The sequence below is a fragment of the Myzus persicae genome, unplaced genomic scaffold (genome assembly GCF_001856785.1).
Source record: "Myzus persicae strain clone G006 unplaced genomic scaffold, MPER_G0061.0, whole genome shotgun sequence".
In the NCBI taxonomy this organism is placed as follows: Eukaryota; Metazoa; Arthropoda; class Insecta; order Hemiptera; family Aphididae; genus Myzus; species Myzus persicae.
In genome coordinates, this window is record NW_019104278.1 from 202,723 (window position 1) to 225,971 (window position 23,249).

The window sequence follows — 23,249 nt, forward strand, 5'->3', positions numbered from 1 at the left end:
TTAATTTTTCTTTTATCATTTTAAAATGCTCATAACTTCCTTCAACATAAAAATATCAAAAGCCTACTTGAGGCTTGGATAATATTCTTACATTTAAAATTCATTATAGATCAATTCACTCTCGTCCTAAAAATGATAGTGAATGTAAAATTAGCTGTTCTAGTTGGACATCACCTTAAAAATGTAATTCATACAATACTTTTTCACAAAATCGAACAGTAAAATGTTGTTTTTAGGTTATAACTTATAACTTACAATCAAATTCTACCATTAATTATGAATATTCATTGCTTTTACTATTTTTGTATTTTCAGACAAAACAAAATAATCATAAGAATATGCTCTATTTTTTAACAATTTATTAATACATGACTTATTAGTTATTGTTTTAAAGACTGTTGTATTTGAGTGTAATTATCCCGCTTGGCTAATGGTTTGTATTTAGGATTAAGTGTATAATAAATAAATAGCATAGCAGCTGACAATCTGATTACGGAGTCGTTGTCTATATAATCTTTAATCCAATCCACACGTCCCCATTTTGTGCACTATAAATTTAACACAAAAGTTTTATTACAAGCAAACGGATATTTTTAATAAATAAGTTTAATTTATGCTAAAAAGTTACTTGATATTCTTCTTCCATTTTAGATAATAGAACAGCATCTTTTACAGAAATATCTTGATGCAAGCAACATACAGTAAGTACCAATGATTTTAAAGTTTCAACAGCATGTAAAACACCTTAAGTTAAGAAAGTAATATATATCAAATTATGGATACTACATTGCTTAAAAATATATTATATACTATACATACCATGAAGAGCAGGGAATCCAAGCGATAAAAAATATTTTTCAACTAAGGCCTTAGTTTGTGCATCAAGACTTTCAACATAAATACCTTTGGATGGTTTTAAATTGGTATCAAAATATCCATTAAACTTTTGAATTAGTGGCATCCATTTTTCCATCAATACTTTTTCTAGCTCGTTATCAGCCTATTTAAGCAGTATACATTTTAAAATAATAAGCAAGAACTCAATATGATAAAAAGTTCATTACATCAGAAATGAAGAAGACTGTGTCAGTCTCCAGATAAGACAATATTTGTTGTACCACTTCATGCTCTGAAAGATCGCTAGGATTGTCAACTGCCAAAAAACACAACTTTGTCTAAAAAAAAAATAAACATAAAACATTTGAAACATTATAATTTACATTATTATACCAAATGCATAGGATCTGTTTTAATATGTTCTTTCTGCATTTCCCATTCTTCGGCAACAGCAAGAGCCAAAGCCTTATTATTTATTATAAGTTCTTTACCTAATGGTGTTTTTAATTTGCTACTGTCAAGTAATACTCCATAAGAGTCACTATTTTCAATAATTGAAGTAGTTTTATAAAATTTATCTAAAAATTAAATTAATACATTAATATACATACATTATTTGTTATTCAATTAATACTTAAATATTGAACTTAAACAAATAGCCTTATTTTGTTTATTTAAAGGTTAGAAATAATATAGAGCATAATACCTATAGGTACTCATTTAAAACTCGACAACAGTTGGTAAATGCATAATATTGCTAAAAATTAATTACAGCTCAAATATCAAAGTAAAGTAAACTAAGTAGGTATATTACTGATTTATGTTTGATTATTAATTAGAGGCACAACCTACAAATACACTAAGTTATAAATTACTGCCAATACTTTTGTTTGTACTAAAAACTAAATGAAAATGATGACTAATGAAAAGTGACTACTAAAAAAATATACTTATCAATCCACACAATCTGTAGTTTTTAGTTGTTAATTATTGTATATATGCAGTCAACAATTTGTAATAAATATGTTAGTAATCCATACTTATCTCAACCAAAAAATTTAATTTTTAATTGCTTCTGTATTGGGGAAGCAATGACACATTTATCAGAGTTGTATGGTTAATTTAAAATAAATACTTTTTTTGCCTAAATTATTAACTTTTGGTACCTAACTATTTTATTTAGTGAGTATCATTAATGGATGGCTTCTCACAACCTGTGTATTCATGTAAATATATGTTTAGGTTAGTATTTTGTACTAATGTTAATTGTATATGTTGTATCTCTCATCACATGTACTCATCGTGCCTCATAGGTACAGATTGTTTATTCCAAATAAAGAAAAAAAGAAAAACTATTTTATATGAATAATTAATGTCATTATTAAAAAATTGAATTATTTATTTCCATTTATAGCATTGTAATGATTGTGTGAATCTTGGTTATGTACGTTTTGACAAGATATGATTAGAGAAAATATGTACTCTAGAATTTACAAGATTAAACACAACATCCACCATAAATCTTCCTCCAAAAATAAACATTCAGAAAGGAGTAAAAAAAATTAAGCCATGTACACTTAATGACAAATTAAAAGCTAAATCTTTTGTTTTCGACAAAACAATAGTAATCATTCACTGTAAACAATCATATTTAATTAATATTGGTAGCATTTTCAAATATGAAACATAACTTACATGTCATAAACAGTTATAGTACCTACTTATTATTAAATGGCAAAATATGCCATTGGACTTTTTTTCATAACTATATATATATTAAATAAGTAGGTAGTTCTTTGAAAAATACTGGAACTTTTTCACATACTTCTTCATTAAAATTTTTATTTATTAAAAATAAAATGTGATTTAATGTGCCAATTAATTTAACTATTGATTAAAACTATAAGTATAAATAGCTTTATCCAAAATATTGTCAAATTAAGTAGCAATCACTATAAACAATAATAAAAAAGTATACATAATTAAATTTATTTGGGAACTATAGTTAATTGGTTTTATATTTATTTCCTGATGGATATGAAATCAAAATCTAGGTACTTATCAGGTATCTAATAAATTAAAATAATACATTAAAAATATTAATTTATTTAACTTACTGATGGCATAAAACCTGCGTGCAAATGATGAAATTTTTGTGAAATTATGTGGTTTATATTTTATCTGGATTTGGTTTCTTGCTATGGGTCTTAAACACTGTACAATTTGGAACATTTTTTTTTAATTCTGAAAGATAAAATATGGATACAATTAATAACATTTAGTTTTAGTAGTGATCATTTGATTAACATTAAATCATTTTTAATTCTAAATGTTAATTATTTAAAAGTTAAAACAGTTAAAAAAATAAAAAGTCCTAAACAATTTTTTTATTTCTAAAACAATAATTTATCAATTTCTTTATAATAACCACAATTTTAGCATTTAACTGCTGAAGAACATTTTTAAGTGGCAAATCCACAATGGCAATACATGAAGGATTGTGTTGAGTGTTTGCAATGTAGCAGCAGGTATAACTGTTACAGACGTATTTGCCTTTAATAGAGCGGGACAGTGAGCAGAGCGACGGATTTCAACTAGGACAAAAATAAAATACAGCCTAGATATAACAAGATAATAGTTACCTGCAATACTAAAATATTTAATAAACAAATTAGTTGGGTACTGAAAACAAATACTATTTTCTGAAAATTATAACATTTTTATCTAAATATTTTGTGTCTATGATAAATTGATAACTACTGATAAGTGATAACAACTGTCCAATTAATTATCAAAGATAAGGTTCATGGATTTATGTTACATACAAATCAAGACATCAAGTACATTAATTTCATACTTTTAAAAGTTCATGATTCATAACGTAGGTACTATGACTACTTAGTAGTTAGTACTAGCTAGAGGGTGTATTTTTAAATATAATTTTCAATTTTTAATTATTTCTTTGCCGGTCTCATGATTTTTAAATAGTTAAAATCGTTATTCTTGGTTTTAATATGTAATTTCGTCCAAATTTGAACTTAAAAAGTTAATAAAAAATAACTGTGTTGATGTATTTTTTAGATTTGAAGTAACATAAGATTCTATACATACGTTTTGCTTATATAAATAATAAAAAAAATTGATTGTCATTTAAAAAATATTTTTAGTGAGCCTGAAGTTAAATGTTGACCAAGTTTGATGTTCACGCTTAAAGATTTTAGTTTTTATTGTTGTAATTTAAAAAACACCTACCAATAAACCATATAAACTTGAAACATTCAACTTTTGTTAAATTATCATTTTTCATACTCAATAAAATGATTTTATATTTTTATATGTTTATTTAAATTTAATTTTTTTAGGCTATTCACTTTATAATCCATGTAAATACTATACAACTTCGTTAAAATTATGAACTTGAAAATTAACTAAATATGAACAATCATAAACATGTCTTAAAGTAATGTGTTTTCTTCTGTAGCTGTATGGTCTTGATACTAATTAATATAATGCATTTTATCAATTAATACAATAATACATAGGATAAGTAAATTTTTATATGTAACAGCCATAAGCGTGCTCACGGGGGGGGGGGGGCAGGTGAGCCATGGCTCCTCCCGTAAGCTGCGAGTGATGCTGTACCACAAGGTGGTTGACCCTTATATGCTATCTGCCATAAAATGTAACAACCCTTCTCATTGCTATTGATAAAATAACTAATTCTACCACTCAAGCAGGTATTCAAGCAAAGAGTTTATGCATACTTTCTTATATGAAAAGTATTGAGATTGTATGTCTTAGAAATACTTGACCCCATAATTTCTCTAATATTGAAAACCAGTTCATATTTGCAATCACCTGATATAAATTTGGTAACGGCAATGCAACTTGTTCAAGCCTTAAAAAATTACTACGTTTTTTTCCTACATTAAATACGCCCTTGATACAAATTTAACATTAGCTTAGCCCCCCTGCCACAAACGTCCGCACACGCCTATGGTAACAGCTCTTTTTGATTTTAAAGTGTGAAAGAATGTTACGAGAAAGAGTAAATGACTCAGGACAAACAGAACTTATATTAAATAATAACACATTATTATTGAGTGATACAATTAATCTTAACTTTTATTTTATGAAAAAATGAAGTACAATAATATTATTATAGTGTATATTTATTTTTATAAAACTATATAAAATATTATGACCAGTCTAGAAAAAAAAATACATTTATGGATAAAATAAACATAGGGTAAAAATGTAATACATTGTCATTTAAAAATAATTAAATAGTACATTTTAATATTAATAAAATAGGAAAAAATAAAAATTATATCGATATGTACGATATATTTATTAGATTTTTAAAAAATAATTTATCATAACCACAATGTTACCAGCATTAAATTTATATGATAATTATATTAAATGATAATAAACTGGCTGTATAATAAACTACGTATTTGATAGTATTGACGGCTAATAATTCCTTCCATCAAAACCTTTCCTGAAGAATTCTATAAAAGAACAAAAATATTTAAATAAATAATCATCAAATAATAAATCTATATAAAAAATTCAAGAAACATTATAATATGTTTAAAATTAAAATATTTGTAAAGAAAAATAACTGAATTATATCATTACCAAAACGGCAAAACTTAATATAACATAGTCAGTTAACTTTCCAAAAAGTACATTTTTCATTTCACAATATTTTGAAAACTATAGTTGTTAAGAGGAAGTCAATACTGGAGTCTCTATCTATAAACATATAACCCAGCAAAATTTCATTCAGCAGAACCAATTTTATGTTGTTAGTATAAATATAGGAATGGAGCAACCTATTAAAAACTTTAAGGTAATATATATGAATTAATTAATATTTTAGTTTAAAGCGAAATATTTCAATTTTAAAAAACTCAAAAATAGTTTTACAATTTAAATAACAAAAAATCCAATGAAAAAATAAAGATTCCTTAAATAATATTATTACCCTTAAGTTTAATGGATCAATTCAGTCTAATTTTAAATCTAATGAAACAAAGTTAGTTCTGTTGAACACAAATTTGGTATGTTGTATGTCTAAAAAATATTTAATATGCATTACAATTTACAATTATAGTTAAATAGGTTTAGATACTTCTCCCTGTCTCTCATTCTGTAATAAAATACATGTATAATGATTTCTTTTATGGAATATTCAATTTAATAAAGGTTTTTTTTTTAACAAAATTGTATATTACGCCATCTGTTACAATATTGAACAATAAGCTTAAGTGGTATCATAAAACAAAACAGACAGAAGAGGCCTCCCATTGAAGGTACTTCAACTTAAAATATAGGTAATAATAATTGATGCTTAAAAATAATTAGTGTTGAATCATTTTATTACACCGTTGCATACGAGCAAAGAATTAATGTGGATATAAAGATATATTTGTGCGAGTATGTAATATTATCATTATCTACTTTGAATCATGTGGTTAAAAACCAGTCAATGATTAGACTTATCTTCTAAGTGTCTTAGTAAGTGAGCTTTAATAATTACTGTAAAATAATATGAAATGTAATGTGAATATCTAAGTTTTATTTTGAACTGCTGAACATTCATTTATTGAAATCTCAACAGACGCTGTACTTGATGAATTATCAAAATCATCAAGACAAATTAATATAAAGATGTTGTTAGAGCATAAAATATACTTTTCTTTGAATTAATTGTGCCATGACATTTAAGAATTTTTTTTATACATATAAATGGTAATCACCCCCTCATGAACAGTTTCTGAGTACGCCAATGATATTAAGTACAATTAGAATGTGATGGATAAATATTGTTTAATGTATTATAAATTGTTTTACATGTTTAAAAAGCAAATATAGAAGATATTTTAATTCATAATACAATTTAATACTCACTCTACGAACACATATAGTTCGATTACAGCACCATAAAACACCTTTAGAAAGTTCACAAGATATATGATTTTTGGATAAAATTTGTTTAAAATCTGAAAGTTTTAAACGGTTGATAAACACGGTCTTGCGTGGCTGAATTTCCTACAAATAAAATGTTTGTATGTATTATACACAAATGATTATTTTTTAAGGATAAAAATAATTGTAGGAAGAACTTACATGTTCCGCTAAAGGTTCAAGTGTATATATTTGATCATCTATTCTTGGCACTATGAATACAAAAAGATAATAATAATAGAATGTCCTAATTAATGTACTTAAGAAAATAAAAACAAATATTTACTCTTTTCAGATACAACATTGTCAACTTCCATAACATTATCACGACTTTTCAATTTTAATTTGGCATTCATGTAAGCAAGATCACCATTTGGTCCTTTTTTAAAATTAATTTTGGAAAGAAGTGCATCGGTTAAACGTACCTAAATTTATCATATTAAGAAATTTTTTTGTTGAAAAAAATTAAATCACACATAATAAAGATTTGTTTTTACTTGGTATATATGAGATTCAGTTGTTACGTTCAAACATTGTCCAATTCTAGGTGTGAAAACTTTACCATCTATAAATACTTTAGCAAAGTTGTAAACAACTTTAGTACTATATGGGTTGCCTCTTACTAATATCAAACGTCTAGGTTTTAATGCAAGTACAATTTGTTTTATTGATTCTCCGTCTGAACGACCTTCAAAATCAATTTGTACAATTTTGGCTGCCACATAAATGTTCTGTTCATACTCCACACACTTGGATGGAAGGTCATATGAATCTTCTTCTTCATCTTCATCACTTATTTTACTTTGTTCATCTACGGTTGGTTTGTCTCCCGGCGTTGCATCAAATTTAATAAAATCTTCTTGTCTAAAATTAAATATGAATATAGGTAGATAAAAAAATTTTATTCTAAAAATAAAGACACAATCATACTTTATAATTTCACCATATGGGTCAAATTTGGATTTTTCTTCGTAATAAGGAAACATAGGAGGAAATTCTTTTTTTGAAGATTTTTTGGAGTTTAATGTATCGGCATCTACTAATAAGTCATATTTGCCTCTCATAGCCTCTTGCTCATCTTCAGAATCAGAACTTACAGGGTCGCTAATAAAATTTATGTTTTTATCATATACTTTAATGTAAGTAGTAACTATTTTATACTAGAAAATACAGTAATGATATATTAATTTTTAAATCTTAATAAAAAATTACGTTTTACTGGCTTCCATTTTTTCTTCATTATGTTTTAAATTATATTCTTCCAACTCGTTGTCATCTAAAGGTACACGTTTCTTGACAAGCAGTTTAATATTTCTATTGCCACCCTCATCAATTAAATCACGAGCTAATGTACCAGGAGCAGTTCTGTAACAAGTTCAAAGAATTAACATTGTTGGTTCATAAACATTATACTGTGGGTAATATAAAATTACCTGTCTGCAAGAATAATACTGTTTTTTGGGTTTGAAGCCCACATAATAAAAACTTCTCTTGAAAATCCACTTTCAAGATCTCCATTACTAGCTAATACAACCTAAATATTTAAGAATTGAATAACAATGTTATAATTTAATAAATAATGATATAAGAAAAAAATATTTTAGAACAAAACTCTAGTATCCGCCATTTTAAATACAAAAGAATCATTGTTAAAAAATACTTTTTATACCTTGTGGCTTTAAAGGGAAGTCACTTTTATATATATATAAAAAAACAGTTAATTATTTTGTTTTAATGTAACTATGATAAAATTATTGAATAGAGTATATGGTTTCGAAATAAAGTAAATGCATATTCATCATAAAAAAATCAATTTTGATTTTATAATAATTAGCAGATGAATATAACAAACAATTTTACCATGTCAAGTAGAAAACGTTCTATCATTGAATCTTGTCGCATTATATTTTAAAAGTTTTGCACCACAGTCAACAATAGCTCAGTAGCATTGAAAATGTAAAAATAGTGTGACACAAAATACTAGGTTTAACATTTTCATTAATTTGCACAGTCCTATTTGTTTCTTAATATTCAGAGTTTAGTATTTAAAAAAATATTGGGTAAATAACTATGACTTTTAAATACAAACAAAATAGTATACTACTAGTATAAACTGTTAATATTCTCATACTTTTTTGTCGTTGGTTATATTATTGTAATATTTATTTAATATAAAAAAAATATAATAACATACTTTTGGTTCAGAGACTTTGTTTAAATCATTCATGTTATGACATAGTTTTACATGCTTAAAAAAAAATGGATTATTCCTTGCACCTTCAAAACTTTTCATTAATTTATCACTCATCCACTCAATCTAAAAATGTATTTTATAAAAATCAAATTAACATAATAAAAATAATTTAAGTGGAAACTTACTTGAGACTTTGCAAATTCTACAGTATTGTAGCTGACATTTGTTAAAAATACTAATGAGTACACACCAAGACCAGATTCTTTATTACGCCACAGTTGGTCCAGCATATGCATCAATTCTAAAACACGCCCGGCTGTATCAATTGCCATCAAAACATTGCCTTTGACACGTAATGTTGTCAATATACAAGCTGAAAAATAAGCATAATTTTAAAACTATGAATATTATGACCAAGTATTGAACTAACTCATTAAAGCTTCATCACGAGATCTACGCCTGGGTTGTGAGTATGCAGCATTAAAACAATCCAATATCAGTAATGAAGGTCTTCCAAGCCTTTCTAAGTCGCTGCCATTCAAATGTCTTTCTTTTTTATGATTAAAATCTACAGCATAGACAATATCCTCTTCACCGACCTTAGATATTCTCCAAATTGTACCGCCAACCATATGGCCAGCAGGCAATGCTACTATTCTTAAACCAATTCCTTTACCTAAATTCATTGATGGGAAACAATATAATTGACTGAACTGACAAAATACACAATTTACAATAATTTAAATGGTGTATACTATATATTAACATTTTATTCTTTATAGTTTATAATACGCATATGAATATTTGATCAGAATTATAGTCTATTTGAATGATTTCTTAATGTACAACTTAAAGGTATTTTAAGAAACCATTCAAATAGACTAGGTAAAAACTATTTAATGTTGATTATGCTCTACATCGATCACTATGTATTGTGTTTGCAGTTCTCGGTAGGTCAATACAATTTTATCAGCAGACAAATAACATGCGTAGATGCCAATGAACCGTTACCTAATTCTGTAACCTACATCTTTTCTAGTACAGCATATAATGGAAAAATGTAGGAAAAAATATGTATAAGTGTAAAATGACAAATAAGTAGAGAAATCCAGAGACAAATTTCCAGTAGGTAGAAATGTGTCCAGGTTACCCACAAAATATATTGAAATATTATATTATAGGTGCATCAAAAATGTAATTAATAAATTAGGTAAAATCAAAATGAATTAAAATATTGTAAAATATATCTAACCATATTATAATTAAACTACGATTTACAATTGTTAATTATACATAGTACCTATAATATTCATCCCAGATAACAAACAATCAAACGCCATAATATTTAAAATATTTAAAAATAAAATTGAGGGGGCCAGTTTGGAGCCACTAATTTTTCTTAGGGGACCAGGCCCCTATGAGTCTTGAGAAAAAGATACAACCGCATGTGACAATACCACAAGGGGGGGGGGAGGGACAAGGCCCTTTAGGGCTACCATTGGTGACGTGCCAGAGACCTCATCAAGAAATACACAGAATAAATATATTGAATTGAGGCATATAGCTGATCAGTATAAATTAAAATATTATTTTATTATTAAAATTCATACCTTTTAATGAAACAATTTGATTATATTTTACTTGTATGACTTTATCGAAAGCAGCATCCACATCATCTAAATTAAATAAAGTAAAATCTTCCACATTGCACAAAGACTGAGAAAAGAAAATCATGATTACATTTGATACTTTCAACACACAACATAAAATGTATTAAAACTATCAGTTTAAAACCTTACTTGATGTAAATCATACATAAACATTTGTCCCATTTGATAAACAGGTATAGTAGCATAGACAGGGCAGTTTAAACCACATTTGCCGACAAGGTACGGCAAAATTCCAAGATGAAAACGATCTGGGTGGGATAGTAAAACTGCATCTATTTGATGGATGTACCTACATACAGATAGCATATTTTAAATGTTAAAGTTCTCTTTCGTACGTTAGTTTAAGAAGAAGTTTTATCAACCTTTTTAATTTATTCACAACACCCATGCTAAAACGTTCATCCCATCCACAGTCCAACAAGAATTTAAACTCGTCAATTTGTAATAAATAGCAAGGTGGTGATTCATCATGCGCACCCGACAAGGTATAAAATTTTATAATAGATGTCATATTATCGAAGACGACAAGAGTATAATTGTCATTCAAAATTCAATTCAGTTATTCAAAATAGCTACTTCGGACAACGAATAGCGACTAGTAAATACTGGATAGTGACATCAGTAATTAGTATTTCACGAAACAAACGTGGTTATAATTATAGTATAGATTTTGAGAATTGTGAATTCTAGATCTTGCGTTCAATATCTACAGAAAACTAAATAATAACTTCATAGCGAAATATACGAAGACGAAATAGTAGCTTGACGTGCAGACTGCAGGCGGCAGTTAGCGACGATACGGCTCCGTATCTTAGTTCGTTCCTATCGGAGTGGGCGGTTTAATCTACCAATTGTCATAGAACAATTTATATGCTATCGTTGAACTTGCATTCGTAGCATTTGACATTAGGAGCATTTGACATTCGGAGCAATTCAGCAATATTTTGTTCTTATGTTCGATGCAGACAATTTAGACAACCATAATAATTAATAATAGTTAATAGGTCTACAACTTACTACTACGGTTCGAAGCATTATTTTATCGTGTCATCAGTGCATAAATCTATTAATTAAGTTAATTTAATTAATAGGTCTATGCATTAGTGGATTATTGTAGCAGTGGTAGCAACCTTGATTCACAATTGGGTACCACGATGCTGGGCCCGTCGTTATCATATTCGTTGAAGTATTATCAACACATTTTTGTTATCAAATATTAACAAATAGTTCCATCATTCATTAATATTATATTTATTATTCCTTGTCATTTATATATTAGGATTTAGGATTTAAATTGTATTCAATTTTATAACAGACTAAAAATAAAAAGTCCAAACTTACTAGATATGAACAATAACAGTATTATGGAATGATGCATGAGACTTAGAACATAAATTATATTTAGTATAAACACACGAAGAAGAATTTATTATTATTTTAATAATTGTTCAAATATTTTTGAATTGCATTGGTAACAATTTTTAAAATCATGAGTTTCCAATTGAAAAAACCAAGTACAGTTTTAAAACATCACAGTTCTATTGTGGAGAAAAAAGAAACCGAAGAAAATCCTTCTACACAAATATCGTTTGGTGAATTATCTTCACAAAAAGAACAAAACAAAAAAAGCGGGTAAGTGGGTCATTTAATGGATGTGTTAAATTAGAATCCAATGATTTAAAATCATTGTATACAAATAATGATTCTAAGAGAAGACAGTCTATCAGCCTATAATATCACTAAGTATATTTTATGATATTATTGTGTTTAAAGCAATAATAATAGGCATTAGTAGTTACTAAATTAATGTTTAAAGAAAAATACATTTTCAAATGCCATTGTGTGAATAAAATATAATAACACACTCTAAATCTCAGTACTCACGAAAAATACTTTTTAATTGCAACAATTTAACTTAAATCGTTATTCTTGGTTTTAAAATGTCATTTCCTCTAAATTTGAACTGAAAATGTCTGTAGAAAAGAACTGTGTTTATGTATCTTTTAAATTTGTTGGTTACAGTATGAACTATTTATGAGAATTCTTATTTCTAATTTTCAATTCTTAGCTAGAAATTGCACTTTCTTAAGTTTAGTCTGCTGTTATAACTACTTATGAGGAACCTTGTATTGAATTATCAAGTATTTTGAAAAATTTGGATTGGCATTTATAGAATAAAAACTAAAAAACTTGAAACTCGAAAATGCCCATTTATAACTCAAAATGAGTCAACATTTTATTATGTACGGAAAATAAAAAGTAAACATTTGATGAAAACTTCAAGTACCTAAGATGATTATTTTATAACAAAATAAGAAATTCATTGAATGAGAATTTGTAAAAAAATGAATTTGTCGTTCCAGTAAACCTTTTTTTTGTTAAATGTAGGAAAATTGAATGGAATTTATTATAAAATGTTCAAAGCTGAGATATATAGTAATATTTGTATGATTTTTTCGAAGTAATTTGCCAATTTTTGTGATTTCGATGAATTTTGCCAAAATTTTAAATTTTGTGGATTCCTATACACTCAACTTTTTTTCATTAGAAACAATGGAGTACATTTTGTTATTTTGTTACATTTTTAAGTTTTTTGACCAATAAAAATTGTATGGTGCATAGAAATTAATAATATAAACATTCAGTGATAATTTCATCTATCTACAGGTTTAACTGTATTTTTTTTTTTTTAACTGGTTTTGCATAAAAATATTACGCATCTGTTTTTTTCTTAACTGTTTGTTTGTTTTTCCTGGCGCTTTGGAAAACTGTTAGGAATTTTTCATTACCTCTCTAAAGTACCAATTACAATCTAATTATTAGATTCACTTTCCTAGTGAGTATTTATTATTTTTACTTTAAAGGTGATGATGACTGGCACAAATAAAATAAATAAAAACTACTTGTAAAATCAATACATTCATTATCTGCTTAGAAACTGAATGGACATAAGAAGTAAGCAATAACTAGGTAGCGTCCAGAAATTTTATTGTCAATAAAAAGCATATCATTTATATTCTTTTAAAACTATATATTTTTTTTATTATACAGTAATTGTGTCAAAAGTTACTATAATTATACAATTATTTTGTAAAATTATTAATTGATCTATGAAAGATATGGAATCAGTGGCGGCGTAAGAAATTTAACTTTATTAGTCCCACTCACCTACCCAAAAAATTTAAGGGTTAATGTTTAAGGTTTAGGTTTGTAAAATTACCTACTCGGCTACTCATCTATGTTTCATTATTCCATCCTAGACCCCTAGTCAGTACGCAAGCCACTGACTTGAGTCCCAGGAATCAAAACATTTGCTTTGTGATGCCAATGTATAGAATTACACTAATATAATACATTTATTTATCCTTATTAACTGATATAAATATATAAAAATGTATCAAACAAAAATGTTGGTACCCAATTCAGCTATTTCCAAAATTCCAAATATTATAACATGATACATTTGACGTAAGATTATATAAATTTGAATTTAGATATTGTAGTCCTGGACATACTTATGAACTATATTTTGATGTATATATTTTTTATTTTATTTCAGTGCATTTAAAAGTTATGTTATTGATTCAATTACACCTGGATACATGACTTATGAACAACATCAAACTACATTGATTGAAAAGTGTAAGTATGATAACCAAACAAATCTGAGTACCTATGATAAGTAATAAGTACCTAATAACCAGGGCTTGGGACTTTATGCATTTGCATATTTGTTCAGTAAGTAAATAGAATAAATCTGATCCGGTACAAATTTGTGTTGTGGTGTTTGGAGTTGAAAGTTTAAAAGTTTATTGTGCATAATTTGGATTTTTTTCTACACATGCAGATTTTTAAGATATATTGATTTTTATTACATATTTTAATATAATCTTAGATTATTTACTCGTGAATCAATTTTTTAGTGAATTAGTAAATTAAAAATATTAATGTAAAGTATTCATTTTTTATGCGTTATAAAAGTTGTATTTAGAAAACAAAATATGCCTTGGTACAGAAGAGTACAACAAAATCCAAAAACTTTCTATTTAATACTGGCCTTTTTTAAAATAATATAGTATGTTTAAAATATAAATGTTTATTAGTATGTGCAAAATATGTTTTTTTTAAATTAAATTTGCATATGTTAATATTTTTTGGTGCATATGTATGATCACATTTTTATGATTGTGAGCACATCAAGTACCGAACCCTGCTAATAACCATCCTATGGCTCGTGTTTATTAAACATAAAATCAAAGGTTAGGTTAAATTGAGAACATAAGATCGATGAGTTAAAAGTTAATATAGAAAATTAGATTAACTAAACTCAGTTTAAAAAAAGTTAATCTACTTTTTTGTATGATTATCAATTATTTAAAGTAGCTATACACCTACCATTTAATAATTAATAACCAAACATTTTAGGAATATTAATTTTTAATATTAAATAGCGATTTAAGGTCATATAATATTATGTATAACTAAATTATTTGTTATTATATATATATACATAGTAATTATATAAATTATTATTTCATCAAGATAAATAACAGAAATGTTTGTATTATTTTTATTTGTATATTAATATTTACTTATAAAACCATAAATACGAAAAATTTAAAAAACAGTTTGACTTTATCTATTATTTTAAAATCAACTGACAAAAGCTAAGTTATTTCAACTGTCAATTAAACTAGTTGAGTTAAAAAGTTTTTAAAAAATTAACTTTTTTATTAATTAATGCCCACTCAGCATAAAATACAATTTGAATTAAATTTCCAGTAAATGTATGTACATTCCATTATTCTATTTTAGCATCCAAAAAAATTGAATCAAGTAATACAGTAAAGAAAAGCTTAAACCAGCCTATAATAAGGATGCCGGAATCTCAAAATCCAAACAAAGTGAGTACTGGTTCTAATGTTATAGAATAATAAATTGTAGTATGAAGTTATATTACATAGGGTCGTGTTATAGAATCTACTGTTCATAGCTACCTTACATTTATAATATTAATTTGATGCCAAATTAATTATTTTGATTTTCAAATAATAAACTTTCCAAAACAAGAAATAGGTTTGGATTTTAAATTTAATCAAATGTTAGGTGTATATAAAATGTATGATAAATATATGTTATAGGGTCAATGGGAAATAATAGATTAGATGAAAATATCTGACAGTAAAATACTAACCTAATTAAATTTGTTATTTTTTTTTTTAGAATGAAAGTATAGATAATGAGACAGTTAGATGTACTACCAAAATTAAAAAAAATTGTTTATCTAGCAGAGTGACTTCTATACTGGAAAACAATGAAATTGCTTATACTGATCTTCAAAGCACTGAAAGAAATCACTGTGGTTAGTGGAATAGTTATATAGTGTCGAAGCTAAAAAATACAACTAAGTATTTCGTCCGGATGCCCTTGGATTGAAATGGGGTTTTGGGGAGATAAAAGGGTCAACTTTTTGTAACAATTTAAATAGGTAAAACAAACATTTTCAAAAGCATTTATAGTTTTTGAAATATTGAGTACCTATTCTTTAGTAGAAAAATTTTTCCTTTATATTTGTGTAGTAAGTATTATCTATAAATGACTAAAAGTTCTGTAATTATTTTTATAGATCCAAATTCATCAAAAGAGATTTTGTTTAATGATGAAAATATTAATGAACTTGATGTTACATCTGTCAGCGTAAGAATTAAAAGTCTATTTAATTTACAAATACAGCCGAGTTACAATAATTTGAAAAACTTCTAATTTGTTTCTTAAGAGAATGTTGTACCCTCATATTATGTTTATGTCTTACTCACATACAATAACAAATTTTTGTTTACCAGTTTCAATAGTGTGCTTTTAGTTTTGATCATTTTAAAATGTGCAGTTTCAAAAAGGTCAACTTTCATTTAAAAATAATTATATCAATAAAAGCCTAAGTGGGGCCCTAGATAATAATCTCATCTTTAAATTGTATAGTAAGTTAATTTACTCTAATATCGAAACTAACTGCACACTATTGAAACTGGTTATTTGTTATGTTGTATGTGTGTAAGACAGAGACAACGCATACAGCTCAACGTCCCATTTACCTTGAAGTGATTATAATAAGTTGTCATATAAATCCAAATATATAAGTATAATTTATTTTTATTCTGCTTGATATTTGAATTATTTAACTCGATTGTAATATTACTGCGTTATAAATATTTGAATAACATATTTGTTTCAGACTGTTGCAAAACTTGAAGCTCATATTAAAAGTTTAGAAAAAATAGAGTATGAAATGTTGCAAAAAGTATTTAACATGTTTGTAAGTATACCAGAGAAGTTAGCTATTAATATACCTGGTCTTCGAGATCCTTCATCTTTGCCCCACCTTAAAAAAGTTCGGCAAAAAATTAAGAATAAATTAAAAGTCGCTAAAGCACAATTGAAAAATCAACAAAAAATGCCAAAAGTTGAGTGCTCTTCTGTATTTGATGATATTTTCGTTGCAACTGATAAAGATGAGAGTCATGTAAATAGAATCTCAGAAAACAGTTGTGATGATATTCACATAGTAAATGCTGAAAAATTATGTTTTTCAAACAAATTGAAGAAAACTTCTCAAATTAAACCATTACTGACTCAAAATAAAGTCAAAAACTTACCATGTACTGTTACATCAATAAAAAATAATTCAGAAGAAAATAATTACAAGCCTGATATAAGCTCAAATTTGTATTGTCAGAAATCTACTTCTAGTATTCAAACAACAAATGAATGTATGTATAATTTTGTATAATTTGTCATTATATTTTGAAATAACTAATAAGCATTTAAAAAATTTCATGTTGTTTTTCAGTAATAAATGTTTGTACAAATCGACTGATTCAAACAGATCAAGTAAATACCAGCCATAACGAGGATCAATATTTTAGTCCAAACTCGTCCATGACAGAGTTCACCAAAACTGACTATAATTTTTCTTGGGAGCTTTTAGCAGTATTTAAAAAAACTTTTGGACTTCAACATTTTCGCCCCAACCAATTTGAAGCAATCAATGCTGCTTTACTTGGTCATAATTGTTTCATTTTAATGCCAACTGGTGGTGGAAAATCATTATGCTACCAATTGCCTGCAGTTATATCAAAAGGTATAACTGTTGTGATATCACCATTAAAATCATTGATTATTGATCAGACTCAAAAATTAAAATCTCTTGATGTAAGTATTCATTTGGTAAATTCTACTTGAGACATTTAAGTCTGAAATAAATGTTTATTTAATGTAATCCAGGAACTTTAAAAAATATTTAGTATATTTATTTGCAATATTTAATCATTTCTTATGAAATAATTTTTTTGTCAACAGATATCAGTAGCTCACTTATTAAGTAGTGTTACTCCAGACGAAGAAAATACAATTTATTCTGAACTTTGGAGGGCTGATCCAGGTATATTATAGTTTAAATGATTATAAAATGGGAGTGTAGTGATACTTATATCTATTTTTGATAATTTATAAATTGAGTATTGTACAGCAACATATATATAGAATATATATTATGATTTATAATTATTTAAGGATATTAATATTTTTGATATATTCCTGTCTTAGGTTTAAAACTGCTGTATGTTACGCCTGAAAAAGTTGCAGCAAGTAGTAAATTAACACAAGTTCTAAACAATTTGCATTGTCGAAATTTACTAGCTCGAATAGTTATTGATGAAGCTCATTGTGTGTCCCAGTGGGGTCATGATTTTCGGTTCGTATTTATTTATTCTGTTGTTCAAAGTAATTTTAGTATACTCAAAATATTAATTTATGTTAAATTTAAATTTTATGTAAATTAGACCAGACTACAAACGATTAGGTGTATTTAAACAAAATTATCAAAATGTTCCAATAATGGCACTAACAGCTACAGCAACTCAACGTGTCCGAAAAGATGTTCTACATCAGCTTAATATCGAAAAAACAAAATGGTATTACATTTATTTAATTACAATTTTAACTTGATTTCTGAGTAACACATTTCGAAAATCAAAATGAATCTTTTATAACAATGAAACCATTATTATTTTTATCTTCTTACTATTTTTAAGTTTTCATGTGTAATTTGATTTTACAATACATTGAAGTATTTTCTGAGTATTTAAATTAGTAAGACAAGTTCACTTCAGGACAGGTTTTGCAGGGTCCTATGATAGGAATATTTTATGATTAAGCACTTAATGATAAAAAATTGAAATAAAAATGCATTAAGTTCTTAATGAGTCAGGTGGCACTACTGAGTGCCCTCCCCTATCTGTCAATCTCGCTATGTAAATATTATCAAAATTACTTAGTGTACTAAATTGTTGTATAGATTGTAATTATATTTTAAAATAAACAAAAAAAGTTCTTAAAGAAATATTACTTTATAATATATGTCCTATTAATGATGTTTAAAAATAGAAAAATATGTCCCTTTTTATTAACCTGCCATCTGATGTTTGTATAAATTAGTAATTTGACACATAATATTATGATAATTTTTTGACCATTTACATTTTCTTATAAAAATTTTAAATGATTATTATAAAATAAAAAACACCATTCACTACAACATTTTTTGGAGTCCTACTAGTCCATCTGTACTTGCTGTAAGAAACACTATTTTTGTATTGACGAATTAATTATTAAGTAACTTCATTTTTTTTTTGAAATATGACTAAATTAAAAATTGTATTATTATCATCTCTGAAACATGAAATAGATTTTCCTATAATTAGGTTTTCCCGAAATTCTTAAAATAATGTACAAAATTAATAAGATGATTTTTATGTAAATTGTTTATTTTGACGCTACATGGCATTAATACAAATACATTTCTTTAAAGGTTTGTATCCAGTTTTAATCGACCTAATTTAGTTTATGAAGTGATTCCTAAAAAAGGTAAATCTTCATTATTAGAAATCGCCAAACTAATAAAATCAAAATTTGCACGCCAGTCCGGTATAATTTATTGTATGACTAAGAAAGAATGTGATAATACTGCTATTTTAATGTCTGGAGAAGGAATCAAAGCTGTAAGCTATCATGCTGGATTAAGTGATAAGAAAAGAAATGATGTTCAAATGCAATGGACTTCTAATAAATCAAACGTAAATTAAGAAACCTCCTAGATGCTAACAATGAGTGTTATACAGTTTTTGATGTTTTAAATTATAAATTTCAGGTAGTTTGTGCCACAATTGCTTTTGGCATGGGTATTGACAAACCAGATGTACGTTATGTTATACATTATTCATTACCACAATCTATCGAGGGATTTTATCAAGAGTCTGGTAGAGCTGGACGAGATGGTGATGTTGCATACTGTTTGATATACTACAACTATTCAGATATGCATCGTATCAAAAAACTCATTGAGAGTATGAAACAATATTATTATATGTACTATAATTCCTTATTTATTAATTTTTTTCTTTATTCCTTATTTTTTATAGATATTAAATAGTTGATTATAATCCAACACATTTTAGAATAGAACATAATATTGTATTCTATGATTTAGATTAATGGTTATAAATATAAAATAAAGCTTGATCAACAAAATCAAGTATTTAAATAAATATTCATTGTTCACGTTTTAAAATAGGATTTTGTGGTCAAAAATAATATACCCGATTATACTTTGCATTCAATTTTCTAATAAAATATAATCGATTACTTATACATGGAAAAATAAATATAATTTTACAACATTTTACTATATTGTTAATAATTTAAATTTTGTTTTTAGTTGGTGGTGGAGCTACTTATGAAACAAAAAAGGTACGTTTTCATAATCTCTGTAGGATTGTGTCATACTGTGAAAACAAAATGGATTGTCGTCGTGCTATGCAACTTAACTATTTTGATGAACAATTTGATAAAGCACAATGCATTGCTAATGAGAAGACTACTTGTGACAATTGCCGAAGAAAGGTACATTGTTAAATATAATTGAATCTATTAAGTGGAACCATTTTTACAAGTGAAACTAGGCAAAAGTGAATCTTGGTTTGATTATCAGTGAAGAGGTATATTTATGTCTTTTTTCAAGAATAAATACAGCCAACAGATTAGGTTAAGTTACTGTTTATGAATAAATTTATAAATAAATAAATTTGTTATTAATGAATTTTAAATTTCGGCCAAGTTAAATATTATTCAAAATTAGTTTTCTATTTCAGCATTCCATAAAATTAATTGATGTTACGGAAGAAAGCATAAACCTAATAAGGGCCATTCAAGACATTTGCGGTTCTGGCAATAATTGGAAGATTAATTTTACATTCACTCATTTCGTAGATATTTTCAAAGGAAAAAAAACTCAAAAAGTGGTATTACATGGTAAGATTTATCGTTGTTCAACTATTTGATATTTGTAGAATTATTTAAAAATAGAAAAAACAATTATCACAATAATAGGTCATGAACATTCTAATATATTTGGCAAGGCCATACACTGGGATAGAGATGATATAGAACGATTAATACACAAATTAATACTTGAAGGTTATTTGAGAGAAGAAATGGTTGCATTTAAATCAGATATTATGAATGCATACATTCGAATAGGCCCTGAAGCTGAAAAACTTTTAGCTGGACTCGTCAAGGTAATGATAAATTATAAAATAAATATAAACTATGATTTAATAGATCTTTTGAAACTATATTTGTGTTGATAGTTATCACTTAAAGTAAGTCCAAAAACAAATTTGATTGATAGTAATATTGTTAGTATTAAAGATAGCACTGAAAATCCAATTCTTGAAGAAATAAAAGAAAAATGCTACACAAATCTAATGGAAGTATGCCGTGGCTTAGCAGAATCTTTGAATATCAATACAAATGCCGTTATGACTATCCAAGTAATTTTGAAACAAATTTCTTAAAGACATTAATTCATTAATTTTTTTCTTTTTGGATTTATGGATTAAAATAAAATAATATTATCTGACTTAATAGTTTAAGAGTGAAAGAGAACTATGTAAGTATTTCATAATATTAAACTAATAAATAAATTACTATTTTAGGCAATTCGTTCAATGTCACAATTGATGCCCACTAATGAAGATGACATGTTAAAAATTGATGGCGTTACAAAATCTAATTTTGAAAAATTTGGTCAACCCCTATTAGAAATCACACAACAAGCAGCTGCAGAAAAGTCTGGTAAAGTTCATTAGTTATTATTTACATTGTCTCAAAAGATTAAAGAAAGGCATTTACACTTTAATTCGAATATGGAATTTCAAAACATATTTTATTATTAATAAGAATACCATTGCAAACTATTAGAATTTAAAAATTCAATATTTATAAATACTGTTTATTTAAGGATAAAATGTCAATAAAATTTACGTTTAATACAATAGCAATTAGAAGCACTGAAGTAAATCAAGACAGGTATAGCAATGGAGATAGTCAAGGAATGAATGTCGATTCTCCATATTATGAAGATATGGTCAACAGAATGATGGAGACTAAAAGTTTAAGAGGAAGAAAACGAAAAACAACTTCTTCAACTAATAAAAGAACTAAACGTTTTAAAAGGAGTAAAGGAAAAAAGTAAATAACAGTTTTGTATACACTAATTTTATTTAAAAGTATTATTAATAGTGTATCGAATGTTAGTTATATACTTATAAACAATTTAATAATATATTATATCATCATCCAATGTCTGAACTTATTAACAATTGAAATTTATTTAAATAATTTACTCTCAGGGGTGGGGGGTAACACTACAGTTAATATAATATTAAATGTATTATTTTACATAATAATATGAAGTGCACATAATACATTTATACTATAATACGAATTATTCTATTTTATTGATCTTATTAATTATAAAAAATCAAAATCTATCAAGCTAAAATTGTTTTTCCAATTTAAGTATTGAAAGCCATGTCTATTCTAAGAGCATTAGACAGAACCATAATATATTTCTGATTTCCCCTCATGAGCGGTAACACAATTAAAAGTCTGAGACATTGTCAGAACCATGTATCATAGGTCAAGACCATGCTTAAAATAATAACTGTCAATTGATTGTATAATTAATACATTTTCATATTTATTTTTTTCTGACAGGAAGAACAGTTCCAAAGGATCATCCAATTCTACAATGGCAAAAATACGTAGTGCTGCTATTAAATTGAGTGCTAAATTACGTCCAACTAAGAAACCAGGATTTTTACCAGTGCCAAAACAGGCGCCAACATAGAAATTAGTTGATAATTAAAAAGAAATGTGTACATTGTATACAGAATATAAGAAATTTTTTTTGTTTAAAATCGTAATAAATTGGTCTTCAATTAAAACATGGAAGACAAAACATAATATTATATGTTAGCATTGATTAATTTATAAGCAGCCCCAAGACTGTGATTTTAATGCATTTGCATGTTTTTTTATTACACTGTACAATAAAATGAATTCGGCCAAAATTTGTTTTGACTTATTTCTAATTCATATACCAAATCTTATTTAGAATATTTCATGGATTAGGGCATATAAATGCATGTTGTAATAATTTTTTGTACAAATGC

The 23,249-nt window shown here is 26.3% G+C and overlaps 3 protein-coding genes across 8 annotated transcripts; 1 reads left to right on the forward strand and 2 right to left on the reverse strand.

Annotated features, from left to right (window-relative positions):
- Positions 1–325: 325 nt before the first annotated feature.
- LOC111040811 (ATP synthase mitochondrial F1 complex assembly factor 2) lies at positions 326–3,601 on the reverse strand. 2 transcript variants are annotated; one of them, XM_022324840.1, is made up of 7 exons: positions 3,480–3,601; positions 2,955–3,081; positions 1,231–1,415; positions 1,065–1,175; positions 820–1,000; positions 629–744; positions 326–548 (listed from the first exon to the last, which is right to left on the reverse strand). In XM_022324840.1, exons 2-7 carry the CDS (start codon positions 3,067–3,069, stop codon positions 381–383), a joined length of 876 nt encoding a protein of 291 aa, XP_022180532.1. In that variant the 5' UTR covers positions 3,070–3,081; positions 3,480–3,601; the 3' UTR covers positions 326–380. The 2 variants fall into 2 exon arrangements, with proteins under 2 accessions (XP_022180532.1, XP_022180531.1); XM_022324839.1 differs by having other exon boundaries at positions 3,266–3,524.
- A 1,592-nt stretch (positions 3,602–5,193) lies between these two features.
- Positions 5,194–11,188, reverse strand: LOC111040830 (probable cleavage and polyadenylation specificity factor subunit 2). The gene is made up of 14 exons (XM_022324882.1): positions 11,040–11,188; positions 10,807–10,966; positions 10,618–10,723; positions 9,438–9,683; positions 9,193–9,380; positions 9,008–9,130; positions 8,247–8,347; positions 8,026–8,178; positions 7,744–7,917; positions 7,311–7,677; positions 7,100–7,238; positions 6,976–7,025; positions 6,757–6,897; positions 5,194–5,351 (listed from the first exon to the last, which is right to left on the reverse strand). The coding sequence occupies exons 1-14, from the start codon at positions 11,186–11,188 to the stop codon at positions 5,259–5,261; spliced, it is 2,190 nt and encodes a 729-aa protein (XP_022180574.1). The 3' UTR covers positions 5,194–5,258.
- Positions 11,189–11,923: 735 nt separating this feature from the next.
- LOC111040820 (Bloom syndrome protein homolog) lies at positions 11,924–23,040 on the forward strand. Of its 5 annotated transcripts, XM_022324871.1 has the most exons (19): positions 11,924–12,309; positions 14,237–14,319; positions 15,493–15,581; positions 15,901–16,039; positions 16,304–16,374; positions 16,910–17,444; positions 17,525–17,886; positions 18,034–18,115; positions 18,280–18,427; positions 18,516–18,647; positions 19,544–19,808; positions 19,883–20,078; positions 20,450–20,634; positions 20,883–21,042; positions 21,121–21,308; positions 21,381–21,563; positions 21,729–21,867; positions 22,071–22,263; positions 22,792–23,040. In XM_022324871.1, exons 1-19 carry the CDS (start codon positions 12,167–12,169, stop codon positions 22,922–22,924), a joined length of 3,426 nt encoding a protein of 1,141 aa, XP_022180563.1. In that variant the 5' UTR covers positions 11,924–12,166; the 3' UTR covers positions 22,925–23,040. The 5 variants fall into 5 exon arrangements, with proteins under 5 accessions (XP_022180563.1, XP_022180564.1, XP_022180567.1 ...); XM_022324872.1 differs by lacking the exon at positions 22,792–23,040 and having other exon boundaries at positions 22,034–22,149; XM_022324875.1 differs by lacking the exons at positions 21,729–21,867; positions 22,071–22,263; positions 22,792–23,040 and having other exon boundaries at positions 21,434–21,476.
- Positions 23,041–23,249: the final 209 nt, after the last annotated feature.